This window comes from Puma concolor, chromosome B1 (assembly GCF_028749965.1).
Source record: "Puma concolor isolate L17-30 chromosome B1, mPumCon1.1.hap2, whole genome shotgun sequence".
Lineage (NCBI taxonomy): Eukaryota > Metazoa > Chordata > Mammalia > Carnivora > Felidae > Puma > Puma concolor.
Window position 1 is genome coordinate 25,991,488 of NC_141670.1, and position 15,508 is coordinate 26,006,995.

Below are 15,508 nucleotides of genomic sequence, written 5' to 3' on the forward strand. Positions count from 1 at the left end.
TTTTTCCTCAGCTAGCTTTTTCCTTGTTCCTTTTAGGGCAATAGATCTACATCTTTTCTGAAGTTACAGGATTTGCTCATTGTGTAGTAAAAACATATGTAACTCAAAGCAGTTTTGAGCCCAACTGCCTGTTCCATATAAAGAAGGCTGTTAATTAAACGTTAGCCAATTTCAGGCATAGCATGCTCAGGTTAACATTCCATTTACCAACTTCCTTTATTTTGAAAATCTCATGTAATATATTTCTAAGATCTAACATAGTAACCCAACAGTGAAATGAGAGAAGAGAGCAGGGCCTCTGTATATTATTAGCTGTGTGACTTGAGACAGGTAACCTTCCCTCTCTGGGCCATTGTTTCTAACCATTTGAAAAAGGACTAAAAGTTCTAAGTCACTTCCAGCATTAACACTCTAGTAGCCTATAATTAAATCTGTATTTTCAGCTGAGAGCTTTACACTCGCTGACATCAAGTTTAAAGGAAATATAATCCATTATACAAAACCCAGATTGTCTTTTTTCTTCTGTTGGCAATACTTGGGGTGTAGTGGTATTGTGACCGCCGTATGAAAACTATTCATCCTGGTGTCTTCTCTTTAAAAATGCCAAACATAGGACTTAGCCAGCTGTGGAGCCCCGAATGAGATGTAAAGAGTACGTCTGATACCTTGGGAACCTGTGGGCTTTCTTCCTCGAGGTGGGGGTGGGTTTTAAAGTGGAAAAGCAGCAGTAACTTGCCACCATAGAAAACTGTCTTGCCCTCTGGAGGGAGTCGGCTCAGAAACATGGGTGGGGTTATTTTGTTTCTAAAGTTGACCTAGTCTAGACTTGAGGAGTCACAAAGTCATCAGACTGACTTTGCGCATTCCTAGGCCCTCTGCCTCTACATGTCCATCTGTAACTTGGGCATAAAAAAATGCAGACGTGCACCTGACTACTACTCCGGGAGGCTCCCACCGGCCAGGAAAAGGGGGCGAGTCGCCACTCAGGAAGCCCGGTGTGTCAGGAGACTGTTGGTGATCTGGGCTTTAGTCCCGGGAGGCCAGACGCCTGGCAGAAAAACCGCCCACCAAGCAAGCATCAGGAGAGAAGCCTTGGCAGGTGAGGGTAGTTGTCCCGCGGATTGGCGACAGGGGCGGAGGCCTGGGTTCCAAGAGGCTTTGTTCAATTACAAGCCAGGCCCCAGTTTCGGGAGAAGCCAATTAGATCCCCGCTGGGGGATCATCTGACCTCGCGTTCCTCCCCAGGAGGGGCTTCGTAGGGGGCGGGGCCAGGCGCGAGGCTCCTCCGGGACCGGGGCGCCGGCCGTGCGGGGGAGTCCCGGGCGCTTTAGCGAAGCCCCGCCCCGCCCCGCGCCCGCCAGGCCCCGCCCCCGGGGCTTCCCGGGCGCGCGCCGCCCCGCTGTGTCCGCGCGCCACGCCCCCCAGCTCGCGGGCCGCGTGCGGAGCCGCGCGCCCCGGAGGCTCCGCGACCGTGGCGGCGGGCGGCGGCGGAGGAGCAGCCCTCCGCGGGCCATGTCTTCTCCGGTCGTGGCGAGGAGCTCCCCCGGAGGGAGCCGGGAGATGGCCCCCACGCCGCGGAGCCGGGGCCGGTTCTGGGAAGTGGGCGGCGGCAGCGGCGACCGGCTGGAGCGCGCGGCGGCGGAGTCGGAGCGCTGGGAGCTGCTGCTCCGCCGCGGCGAGCTGCTGGCGCTGGGCGGCCACCTGAAGGGAGCTCTGGAGGCGTACGCGGCGGCGCTGCGCCGCGGGGCCCCGGTCAGGCCCGAGTGCCTCGGCACCTTGGTGGACTGCCTGGTGCTCAACTACCGGCTTCGCCACGGGCTGGGCTGGAGCGCGACCCTCGGAGCGAGCGCGGACCCCGGCGCAGGCGGGCTGCTCAGCTGCCTGGGCTGCCGGGGCTTCCTGAGCGAGCCGGTGACCGTGCCCTGCGGCCACAGCTACTGCCGTCGCTGCCTGCGGAGAGAGCTCCGCGCCCGCTGCCGCCTCTGCCGGGACCGGCTGCCGCCCGCCGCCGCCACAGATGCTGAGGGCACCACCCCGCGGCCGCCGCCTCTGGCCGCCGCCATCGCCGCCTCGGGCTTCAGAACCAGCGTCGTCCTCAACCACCTGGCCGAGAAGTGGTTCCCGGGCCAGCGGGAGCGAGCCCGCGCGGCCGGCCAGCTCGGGGAGCTGCTGCACCAGGGGCGCTACCGGGAGGCCCTGGCCGCCGCCTGCGAGGCGCTTCGAGCAGGTGACCGCGCGGGGATGCGGCGTGGGCCCGGGCGACCCCACCCTCCTTTCCCCGACGGGCTGGCTGCCCGGCGTCTCTGCCTCCCCGAGGCTGCCTGACTCCCGTGCGTGGGGTTTCGGGGTCCTCGAGGGTGTGGGAGGGGGCGGCGCCCCGGGGTGCTTCGGTCACAATGGGGATCGCCTTCGGAGCCGACTGTGACGCGGCGCGGGGAGGGGCGCGCAGGCTCGGGGTTCCCTTGGCCGCGGCCCTGCGGTCTGAAGCGGGCGTCCCGAGCGGAGCGGGTGGCCGGGTGGAGGCCGCCGGAGCGCGGGATGGGGTGGAAGTTGGGCGAGCCCGAGCGGCCGCTCGCTTCCTGCCGCGCTCTTTCCGGTAATTGGCCGGCCGGGCCGGGCCCGCCGCCGGCAAACGACAGCCGGGGCGGGGAGAGGATCTCCCCACCGGAGGATAGGCGTGCAACGTTTACCGTCGTCTCGCACGAAAGTCATTGGGGCAATTGAAGCCGCGGGAGGGCAGAATTGCATAAGCTGGGTGGTGGGGGGGGGGGGGGGTTGTGTAACGGGTGACGTCCGGTGGGCGTGGCGGGAGCTCGGCGCCCGCACCCAGCTCCGGGAGGCCCCGCCGGCCACTGGGCTTGGGGCGGGTGTCGGAGCTGCCCGGGGGTGTTAGGTCTTACCTGAAACGTCTGCAACCTTGGTTGCTCTTGATGGTTTACCTGCCTATTTCAAATAATACTTATTTCATAAACACACGTGTGCTTACTTTCCGAGCACTCCTAGTTCTCGGTAAAGAAAAAGAGGTAGTCTCTGATCGAGTTCTTTGACACGCTTTTGTTTGCCTTTCCACTCTTGATCAAGCTGTGGGGAAAAGCCTTTTAGGTCTTTTGTTTGTTTCTTTGCTTCCAAGAAGCAGCTTCCTAACCTAGGTTAGCACTCTTAAGGTGGTTTCGGGCTGCCAAAGGGGACCCTGCCGGACTTACCTAGGTGAAATGAAGACTACTTTAAGTCAATCGGTGGTTCTCTACCAGAGGTATTTTAGCAGCACCCCCGCCCCGAGGGACATTATCTAGAGCAATATCTGGTGATAACTGGAGACACCCCTTGTGGGTGTAGTGCTGGTTGGTACATGTGGTGGGTAGAGGCTAGGGATGCTAACATCCTACAGCGCACAGGACAGCCTCCCGCACAGTTGTCAGGCCCAAAATGTCAATAGTGTCCCTGTTAAACCTTGTGTTAAATAAGTATATTGCAAGAGTAGTGTCTTTATTGGCATGAAATAATGCTTGAGGGAATTATCCCCGAGAAAACAGACGTCTAAAATATAAACCGGTATTAGGTAAATTTATAAACTGTGTCACCAAAACGATCTTTTTGCAGGTCTTTTATCCTAAGTGCTTAGTCATTTTGAACTAGTGACAATACATTGAGTTACTTAATACCTTTGGAGTTCAAAGCATAAACTTGGCACATGTTCATAGTCTTTCAGTATCTTTATGGGAAGTGTAGGCAGTTATAAAATGGAATAGAATGATAGAAGGAAAGAGAACAACAGTATTTGGAATACAGAATTCTAATACAGACAGCTCTGCCTCTCTGGGTAAATGGAGCATGAGTAAGGAAGCACAAACCATCTAGGCCATGGGCCTCATTTCAACAATGAAGCAGAAGCTAGGGCAGTGAAATGACTTGTCCAAAGTCACACAGCTAGCTGGTTTTAGAGGCAACATCACATTCTCCATTTCTCCTAAATGTTGCACCAGGGCCCATTCTGCCCTTATAGCTCACCCAATGAAAAGTGTCTGATACAAATTTCCAGGGAAGTTTTTTCTTTCTTTCTTTCTTTCTTTCTCTTTCTTTCTTTCTTTCTTTCTTTCTTTCTTTCTTTCTTTCTTTCTTTCTTTCTCTTTCTTTCCTTCCTTCCTTCCTTCCTTCCTTCCTTCCTTCCTTCCTTCCTTCCTTCCTTCCTGTCACTCGTATAAAACAAAGGATGAAACTTATGGACAGCACTATGCAGTATTAATTACTAATTTGACCTCTTAAATTAGACACTTCATAAAAATTCATATCCTAATCTACAGAACAGTGAGCACATTTACTAATTAAGGTCTGGCTTAATATTCTCTAACCAGTAATCTTTTTTTTTTTTTTTTTTTTTTTTTTTTTTAAATAGAGAGCAGTTTCTTTTTTTTTTTTTTTTTTTTTTTTTCAACATTTATTTATTTTTCAGACAGAGAGAGACAGAGCATGAACGGGGGAGGGGCAGAGAGAGAGGGAGACACAGAATCGGAAACAGGCTCCAGGCTCTGAGCCATCAGCCCAGAGCCCGACGCGGGGCTCGAACTCACGGACCGCGAGATCGTGACCTGGCTGAAGACGGACGCTCAACCGACTGCGCCACCCAGGCGCCCCTAACCAGTAATCTTTTAATTAAGGAAGACTCTGGGCCTTGGGTTAAAGACATTTTTTTTAACAGAAAAAAAAAAAATACCTTTTCTCTCCTTTTTCCAATTTGCATGGACTGCCCACAGGGATTTTGCCTATTTAGCTACTTAAGTCTTACTTTGGCAGAACTAGAACTCAAGTCTTTTGACTTTCACCTCATTAGCTTCTTTTCCCTTATTCTCTGAGGTCTTTCAAAAGTCATGAATTCCATACTGAAAAGTGTGTCTGAATGTTACTAATGAAGAAAAATTTTTTTCATCCCTTAAATTTTTAGTGCAAAGTGGGAAGGAAAAAAAAAAAAACACCTTACAGCTAACAAATTGTAGTTGGTCAACTATAGATACCAAGTGTTTAACAATATATGGGGTAAATAAAAATGTTTAGTAGAGTTATAGATCTGTATTATTAGGCTTTGACTTTTCAGAGTCAGCTAGTTCACTAGATAGGCATTTGAAATGTATTTATATAATTGTACAGTTCTGTGGTTACTAATGATAGATACTTTTCATTATTGCTGATGAGAAGAAAGACCACTATAATTTCTTCATAGAATTCTTATGATGAAAGAACTAAATACTATTAACTAGAAAAAGATAATCTAGTCTACAGTTAGCCCACACCCGTCCAAATTTATCCCTGTTGACAAGAAAGGCAAGCTTGAAAACCTTTGCCAAAATCAGAAGTTTCCCATTGAGATTACATAAGTTTCTGTTGAATTGAAATATATTTAGATAACATTTAATCTATTGATCTTTTGGTATTAACTCTCAGATGTTTCATAACTTTCTGTCTCTTTAGTATTCAGGAATATTATGTAAAAGTCTTTTCTACATGGAATCTTTATACATAGGAGCCTATTGAAGTGATCTCACTTTGCTATGCTATTTTCCTTTTATTTTTAATAAATTTGTACGCTGGCTTGCCTCTTCCCTGTGTACACCCCTCTCACCCAAAGAAACGTATAAGTAACAGTTTGAACTGATTAAAAGAAAAAAATAAAGGTCATAAGGGGGAGAATAGTGTATTTAAAATACTTGTAAATTTTTGTCTTTAAAATTAATTATGTAGTTCTTACCTGTTAAGCATTTAAAAAATTTTTTTATATCATTTGGTCTTCACAAAGAATCCTCAGAAGGAAACTGAGGCATCTAGAAGTGGAGGTGCAGTGTGGCCTAGTGGTTAAAGCTAGCTGACTGCCTCGGTTTGAATCCCAGGGCAACCTTCCACTTACTCTCTGACCTTGGGCCTGTTGTCTAACCTGTCTGTTTTGGTTTCCTTATCTGAAAAAGCGAGAATGGTATCTGCAAGATAGATACCAGTAGTAACAGCTACCTACGGCTGTTGGGAGAATAAATGCCTAGTAAATAGTAACAAAAATGTTTTTAAAATATGAAAGTTGTGCTACAGCCAGAAGGCGATTTGGCTAAAATTAAAATCTAAACCTTGTAATGTCAAGTCCTGTTCTTTTCTGTCTACCACATTAATAATATTACCCGAGTGAGGGTTGAATCTTGATTCTAGCCTGTATATGTGAATTAGTAACATTTTTAGCATACATTGATAAAATACAGATATTGCAAGGCTTTAGTTATAAAAAGAATAGTCAGATTATAGGTATCTACTGAATACATTTAAAGAAGATATGAAGGTGTTTAATATCTTAACTAGGTTAATGTGAAGAAATTTCAATTTATTTTATCAGTAAACTTCTGCGTGTCCTAACTTACTCTGTAAGACACTTGAAACTGTAAACACTTGGACGTTTATATGATGTTTCCTAGTTGACAGAATATTTTCATTTCCATTATCTTAACTGATCCTTAGGAAAGCTCATGTGATTTAGGAGGGCAGCTTTCGCATTGCTAATTTACAGACTGAAGATGGGAGCTCCAAGACTTTTCAGTGACTTTCTTGAGGCAAGTAAATAACCAAGTTGGAACTGAAAGGTAGAAGCAGTGGATATTGCTTCTAAGACTAAAATTGATATAAAAAATTAGCATATAGGGGCCCCTGGGTGGGTCAGTTGGTTGAACATCTAACTCTTGATTTCAGCTTAGGTCATGATCCCGGGGCCCTGGGATCCAGCCCTGGGTCGGACACCCTTGGGCTCCGCACTTAGTGTGGAGCCTGCTTAAGATTCTCTCTCCCTCTGTCCCTCTCCCTCTTTCAAAAAAAATTAGCATATAAATCATATCTCAAGTATCCATACTGTCTTTTCAGCAGATACTTACTGAGTACTTAGTACATAAACGGCATTGTTTTAGGTGCTGGAAATATAGAAGTGAACAAAATAAAATATCTGTCCTTACAGAATGTGTATTTTTTGGTGTGTTTCCTTTAAAATTGTAGCAAATTGGTATTTATTGAAAATCACTACAACAGGGGTTTATATTGCTAAATTGACTTCTAACAAACAGACCCTATAACATGGTAGATCTTTGATTCATCCTTTCTTTAAGGATGTTACTTTAACTTAAGTTTGAGGATTTTTGCAGTGCCTCAGCATCACTACAAGGATCAGTTAAATGGCATACTCTTATTGATACAGAAGATGGGAAAAGGGGTTATGTAAATATTATATTTTCTGTTTTAAATAATGCCATTTTTTATCTTTTTTGATTCATCAGACAATGAAAAATTTACCAAAACTCCATTGTCTTAGATTTCTAGTTATTTGTACATTAACCTTTGGTATATTCAGAATTGTTTTTCTGTTTAGTGGAATATTTCTAAGAGGCTTAGATATATTCGTGTGAAATTTTAAATGAATTTATAGTATTCGACCACTCGCATTGGAGAGATATTTTTCAAAATTGTGCTGTGTTTTACTGTACAAGATGAATGACTTAGACTCTAAAATGCAATACGGAAACTTCTGTTCAGATTTCCCCCACTTTGGTAGAATAGGATCAGTCTTTTTTTTTTTCTTCTCCTCCCTCTCTTTTTTTTTTCTTCTTCTTCACCTTCCTCTCTCTCTCTTTTTTTTTTAATGTTTATTTATTTTTGAGAGAGAGAGAGCACGAGGCGGGAAGGGGCAGAGAGAGAGGGTCTCACAGAATCTGAAACAGGCCCCAGGCTCTGAGCTGTCAGCACAGAGCCCGACACAGGGCTCGAACTCACCAACCGTGAGATCATGACCTGAGCTGAAGTTGGACTCTTAACCGAGTGAGCCACCCAGGCGTCCCTCTTTTTTTTTTAACTTATTTATTTTGAGAGAGTGTGTGTGCGCATGCCATGTACATACATTAGGGTTTGGGGCAGAGAGAGAGACAGAATCCCAAGCAGGTTCCATGCTGCCAGTGCAGAGCCAGATGCGGGCGGAACTCCCAGACCCAGAGATCATGACCTGAGCCAAGATCAAGGGTCTGGCGCTTAACTGACCGAGCCATCCAGGCGCCCCTCTTCTCCTTTTGTTCAGTCTGCACTACTGATCCCTGAAGATGTTGCTCACTGGCAAAGATCTATTTGGATAAAAGAAAGTACTTTTCCTAATTCCTTGTATCAAGAGCAAATCTCACTGCTATCCAACTTATTTAGAAATGTTTTGTAATACTAACGTTTATTGAGCATTTGTGTGGCAGGCATTGTGTTGTCAACATGCGTGGTCTTACGTAGTCTTCACAACAGTCAGAAGATGTGTCACCAGCATTCTCTAGGTCCTCGAAGAGACTGAGGTTTAAAGAGTAAGATAGACTGTCCAAAGTGGATCTCAACCAGATGTTCTGAATCCAGTAGTTATGATCTTAAGTATGCCAGTTACTATTCCTGGACTTTATTAATCACTGCCTAATAACTTGTCAGTTGGCAGCTTTTAGTTTATGATAACAAAGTCCTACCATACTGAACTTGAAAAAGTAATCAAAGCAAAGAAATTTGGCATTTTGGTTAGCTGCTGAAATTGTTGAAATAGCTCAATACAGAAATCCAAGAAAAAAACACTCCGAAGAACAAGTAAAAGATTATGAACATGGAAGGTTTATTCTTATGCATACACAATCTAAGTAATCAATAAATATATATTGTAAAGGTCAAACTTATTAAAGTTTAAGCACATTAAAATAATTTTTTTTGTATTTTTCCAGGAAACAAAAATACATAGCTTGTGGGAATATAAAATAAGTTTTTATTAAAGGAGGGTTAGCAGAATGTATTGAAAACTTTGCCATTCATCTTTGTAGACTGTGACTAAGGAAATAAGCAGATAATGTAAAGGCATACAGATAGATGTTCATGATAGTACTTTTTATATTAGCAAACATTGGAAGTAAATGCTGAGTTGGACATTTTTAAATTGTGAGCATGGTAGAATACTTTGCGACCATTAAAAATCATGTGAATTTAATGACATTGGCAAAAAAGCAGGTTATAAACTGTATATATGGTAGATTTCATAAAACTATAAAATTACAAATATAATCTACACACAGAGGAGAAAGGTATGTTTTATGCCAATACTAGTTATTTCTTTATGATGGGGAGAAAGGTTTTTATTTCTTAATATTGTATAATTTTCAAATTTTTATAAGTAAACATTTTATAACTTTTATAATCTGAAACAAAGTTTCTTGAAGATGAACTAAGGAAACAACCCATAGACCCATTACTGACCATTTACCCCTAAGGATTAGAACAAAGATGAGGAATTGGAACTCCGGAGAACGTTCCTCAGCCCATGAAATTCCTCAGATTGCTAAAGACCTGATTTCCTCAGATGTGTAGCAGAATTTTATTTCATTTTTTAAATTTGCCTGATGACTCATGATATTACTAGGTCTAAGAGAAAATGGGAGCAATGAATTAAGGAGCATAAGGGGACAGATTTTAATGAATTTCCCCCTGTTCGGCAAACATTTAGCAAAGCCGGGATTTGAGAACACAAAGACAGGAAATAATGGAGGGAGCTCAAAAATAGATTTTAAAATGAATGCAGTGCACATAGAGTGAAGGAACATGATCATACAGCGAACACTTGCAAGGTACCAAGTCTGTTGTGTTTTGCATGCATTAACTTGCACTGGAGTAGTCCTGGGAGGTAAATGCTGTTATCTGCATAGAAGAGCAAGCGAGTACCCTGGAGCCAGACTGCCTGAGAGAATCTTGAATCCTCCACTTCTCAGTTTTTATATCATGGGCCAGGTACTTAAATTCTGTGCTTGGTTTCCTTATCTATGAGAATGTGGATAATGCTAGACCCAACTAGGATTGTTCTGAAGGTGTAAGTCATCTAGAATAGTATACACCAAGCGGTGTTTCTTAAACACAAATAATTTTTTTTTTTTAAATCCTCAATTTTATAGCTGAGGAAACAGTACAGAGGTGTTTGGCAGTTTGTCCCAGTCATGCCGAGCAAGTGGAGGAGCCTGGAGTTGAACCCAGGCGGTGTGACCTCAGGGCTGCCGCTCCTGATCCTTGCAATGTGCCAAGTGAAGGCGGGCTCAGACTAAAGCATCTTGAGAAGAGACTGCTGAGCGGAGTCGTGCTGGATGAGAAACCGTTCCCCAGACCATGGGGCAGCAGAGCGGCACTGAAGCAGAGCTGTGACAAGGAGGGACTTCTGTGAGCAAAGGAAGGAGGCATGAAATAGAATGGCACGTGTGGGGCAGGGTGAGCTTAGGTATTACTGGAGCCCAAAGGGGGAGGTTGACCATGCAGGAAGAAAGGCTGGAGGGATGGGCAGATGCCGGGTGTGTAGGGATTGGTCTGTTGTACTAAATACCCATCTGATCTTGTGGATGGTGAGGATATGGTAGGGTAAAACCGGATGGAGGCAGTGAGAGCAGTTAGCAAGCTGTTGCAAAAATCATCGAGATGTGGGTCTGGACCCTTAACAAAAGCTGTTAGCAGTAAGATTGGAAAAGACCAGGGTCAGATTGAAGAAATGAAGGATGTAAAGTTGGCAAAGTCAAGGATTTGCAACAGTGAACTCCCTCTCTCTGAGGTGCTGGAGCAGAGGAGGGGGTCTTAAGGAGGCTACTGGAAGCACCCCAGCTCTGGGTGAGCAGTCCTTTGCGGCTCAGGGTTTTAGATGCTTTTGCGTTGACTACTCATTCTTGGACTATTTTGGCACGCTGCTCTCCCGTTTTCTGAACTCCAGTTGTGTTTGTCAAATGAGGATTACATGATCCCATTTCACAATAAAATGAACATTTCTAATTAGATTGTAAGCTCTTCAAGGGATAAAATGGGGATAAAACAAAATCTTTTGAACACCTACAGGGTCAAGCCTTGTGCCAGGACTCTTCATTCTTGCCTGATGATGAATCATGCTGAGCTTTCACTTTCCATGTGCTTTTGTTCAGAGATAATGGTTTCCAATTCTATTACTTTAAGAAACAAAAGACAAAATATTCTAGACATGTCTTTTTTATTTGGGAAGCATGAAATATTTTCCTGAGATACTTAGTTCCAATTCTTAAGCATCAGCTGAAAAAGGCCAATTTCATTGTTGAGACTTACCTGTAGGAAAGCAGTCCTTTAAAAACTAGAGTAAACCAAGGAGCTCTTGGGGAGTTTTATTAGTGGGTTTTTTTGTCTTTTTAATGAGGCATTATGGGTCTTTATGCCCTTTTCATGATGAAAGCTTTAGTTGGTAAGCATACATTTTTGAAGGCTTCAAAGATGAATAGCTTTAAAAGAAAAGTCAGATTAATTTTGTCTAGATGCACTGAAAATTAGTTTCTGGCTCAGACTTCAGTTTTACGATCTGTGTACCTACAGTAATTGATTATAGCATCATATAGGTGAACCAGCTAACCAAAATTCTGAATGCTATTGAATACTACTTTGGTTTCTCAGGTAAAGATGTAGAGGGTAGTAGTGAAATTATCGACAAAGCTTTTTTCCTCAGAAATACTTGAAATTAAATCTGTTTTGGGATGATCCAATACCAGTGTTTGCAAATGGCAGGAATTCAAATTTTGACCTCTTAAATTCTCACCCCATTTCCTCCAGAATCAGGACCATTGTATACCCTCCTAAGTTTGAGCCTTGGTTAGTCTTTGTTACTAGTTTGAGCCTAAGACAGTCTTGGTCAGTCTTTGTACACTGTGCACTAGTTACATATATGGTTGTTTATAAGTAAGGTCTTAGAATTTAAGGTATAAAAAATTAAGATTTATCATAGCATAAGATTTATCATTGAAAGATAAATCTTTAAACATCTAAGACCCGTTTTTCAAATTTGTATAGAATGCCCTATTTTAAGAAAACATTCATTTTCTTTAAGGTGATTATTCATATTATAAAATATTTCCAGTACTTAAAAACCATCATTTCCTGTGCTCACAATGTCTACTTAATAGTCATGTGATAAAACTTCTAGATAAAACTCAACATGTAAATGGGTTGCACCTGTATTGTACTTTGGTGGTTATTGGCTGGAATCCCTAAGTCAGTTCTTAATCTGGTATGTATTTTGTAGATTATACAATAATATTTTTAAAATAAACCTTTATAAAACATGTGTTTCAGAGCCCAGCGATGTGACTCTCAAAATTTACCGAGCGGAATCATATGCTGGTCTCCAAGAGTTTAAAGCAGCCATAGAAGATTTAAATGCAGTTCTCTTGGAACTGCCAAACTGGCCTGAGGTAAAGTTACTGTTTCACATTTGCATACGTTTCAAGTTTAACCTGTAGGGAGCATGCATTAAGTTATGGTTATAAGTTTTAACAGAATAGATTGATTGACTCTTAAAGTATATGGAGCTCTAGAAATCTAGGGTTAATATTTTGAGTGGATGGCTATCTAACAATTTTTTTAATTATAAAAGACCTCTATTTCCTAACTAAAGAACAGCCTGAATTCAGGCACAGAGGGAAAAAAAAAATAAGAGATCTTATTATACAGAATTTCGTCACATAAAACTGGTCACATTGTAAAGGTGGAGCCAAACTGAAAACTGATGAAGGAAGTTTATTGATGGAAGGAGAAGAGGTCCTTCAGGCTGTAAATTGAGGCATAACGATGGGGATCAGATTAGGCAGTGATTTAATGCAGTAAATGGGAACAGTGGAGGTTGCTTTGCCCATATGGTTTTAAAAAAGACTTGAGGCAAGTATTATAAGTAATCAGTTTATTAATTCTCCTTTTTATTAAATTGCCAAGGCAAATCAGTTCATGTCTCATATATGTCCTTTTAAGCCAGAAGTTACTATTTTATATAATTTCTTCCCATTCAAAACCATGCTTTTGAGGACACAATAGTAAGGATGTTGTAAAAATTCTAAATTAATAAGGAAAATGATACAGAATCCCATGATGCCCAAGGCAAATATATATTAACAAGGGAAATAATCTGTATGCACAACTTTAAAACTGTTAAAAAAAAAAAAGAATCTCTAGATTTATTACTGAAGTGATATAATTAGAAATTTGATTTTGAAGTCATTTTCCCAGAAGTGCTTCTCCAGGGAAGTGTGTAAATATACCTTTGAAATGCTTCGGACTCTCAGAGTCATTTAGAGTTTCAAAATGCACATTTCCAAGCAGACCATTTTTATTTTCCTTGATTTGGATTTCTAAGAAATAATTCTGTTAGTAAAGGTTGTGTATGTGTGCTTTCATTGAAGGTCTACTTCAGGAAAGGAAAAGTACTCCACGATGCTGGTTTTTTAGGTGATGCCTTACAACTCTTTCTTCAATGCCTAGCCCTTGATGAAGATTTTGCACCTGCAAAGCTAGAAGTAGAAAAGGTAACTGGTTTACCAACTATAATAGTTCAAGGCACGTCTAAGACATAGGTCTTTTTAAAAATGCTTTTTTGGAATCTTGGGAAAGAGCATAAGGAGTCCATGAGTCAACTTTAGTAGCAGTTTGACAAGTGGTTTTAAGGTTCATATACTTAGTATATTGAGTTTTTACTGAAATCAAACTATTTCATTCACAGATATTTAAAAGCATTCTTTTTGCTTAAATTTAGGTGTTTTTAATAGTTTGTTTGCAGCCAGACTAACCATCCTTAATTAAATATTGTTATCATGATATTCCTGCTCAGAAATTTTTTTTAATTGAAACAAAATGGGTATATAACATATATAAGTTTCAGTGTACAACATTATAATCCAACATTAGTATACACTACAAAGAGATCACCACTAAAAGTCTATTTACCATTCATCACCATACAGTGCCTCCTTCCCTCATTTTATCCAGACCCCTTCCTCTCTGGTAACCACCAATCTGTTCTCCATATCTGGGAATTTGTTTTCCTTTTGTTTTGTGTGTTCATGTCTATCTGTTTTTTGTTTTTTTGTTTTTTGTTTTTTTGAGATTCCACATTTGAGTGAAGTCATACAATGTTTGCATTTCTCCATCTGACTTATTTCACTTACCATGGTCCAATACCTTCATGGTCCATTGATGTCACAAATGGCAAGATATCATTTTTTTTTTGGCTAAGTGGTAGTCCATCGCATATGTATACTGTATCTTCATTCATCTATTAATGGACATTTAAGTTGTTTCCGTTTCTCAGCTATTGTAAATAATGCTACATGTACATAGGAATGCATATGTACATAGGATGCTATGTAAAGAATGCTATGTAAAGAATGCTACATGTACATAGGAATGCATAACAATGTACATAGGAATGCAAATCTTTTCAAATCAGTGTTTTTGCATTCTAAAGATACATACCCAGAAGTAGAATAGCTGCATGATGTGGTATTCTGTTCTTAATTTGTCAAAGAATCTCCATACTGTTTTCCATAGTGGCTTTAACACCAACAGTTCACTTTTCTTTACGTCCTCTCTAACACTTGTTATTTCGTGTCTTTTTGATAGTAGCCATTCTAACCATTGTGAGATGATACCTCATTGTGGTTTTGATTTATATCTCCCTGATTAGTGATACTGAGCACCTTTTTATGTTCCTGTTGGCCATCTGTATGTCTTTGGAAAAATGTCTATTCAGATCCTCTGCCCATTTTCTAATTAGGTTTTTTTGTTGTTGAGTTGTAGGACTTCTTTATATATCTTGGATACTAATCCCTTGTCAGATACATGATTTGCAAAAATCTCCCATTCGGTAGGTTGCCTTTTTGTTTTGATGATTCCTTATACTGTGCAGAAGCTCTTTAGTTTGATGCAATCCCATTTGTTTATTATTGCTCTTTTTCTTGCTTTTGGAGTCAGATCCACAAAAATACTGCTAAAACCTGTGTTGAGGAGTTAACCATCTATGTTTTCTCTTAGGAATTTGTGATTTCAGGTCTTAAATTCACATTTTTAATCCATTTTGAGTTAATTTCTATGTATGGTGAAAGATACTGGTCTAGTTTCATTCTTTTGCCTGTGTCTAACCAGCTTTCCCAGCACCATTTAGTAAAGAGACTCATTCATTCTCCATTGAATGTTCTTGGCTCCTTTGTTGTAAATTAATTGTCCATATATGTATGGGTTTGATTCATTTCTGGTCCATCAGTGTGTGTATATCCATTTTTATGCCGCCATTGTACTGTTTTGATTACTGTAGTTTTGTCCTATAGTTTGAAATCAGGGAGCATGCTCCAGCATTTTTCTCCTTTCTTAAGATTGCTTTGGCTATTTGGGATCTTTTGTGGTTTTCTACAATTTTAGGATTACTTGGTCTAATTGGATGGAAAAATGCCATTGGGATTTTGATAGGGATTACATTGAATCTGTAGATTGCTTTGGAGAGTATGGATATTTTAATAATATTATTCTTCCAATCCATGATCATGGTATATCTTCCCATTTATTTGTTTCTTTCTTTTATCAGGGTCTTAGAGTGTATAGATCTTTCACCTCCTTCATTAAATTTATTCCCCAATATTTTATTTTTGATGCAATTGTAAATTGGATTATTTTCTTATTTTCT

General features: G+C 41.6%; 1 protein-coding gene across 1 annotated transcript in view; it reads left to right on the forward strand.

Annotated features, from left to right (window-relative positions):
- Positions 1-1,388: 1,388 nt before the first annotated feature.
- LONRF1 (LON peptidase N-terminal domain and ring finger 1) overlaps positions 1,389-15,508 on the forward strand; it is a 38,002-nt gene continuing 23,882 nt past the window's right edge. The window contains exons 1-3 of the mRNA XM_086703333.1: positions 1,389-2,227; positions 12,136-12,254; positions 13,236-13,358. Of these exons, the coding sequence (XP_086559459.1) occupies positions 1,513-2,227; positions 12,136-12,254; positions 13,236-13,358 (957 nt within the window). The 5' untranslated portion in view covers positions 1,389-1,512. The remainder of the gene's footprint in view (positions 2,228-12,135; positions 12,255-13,235; positions 13,359-15,508) is intronic.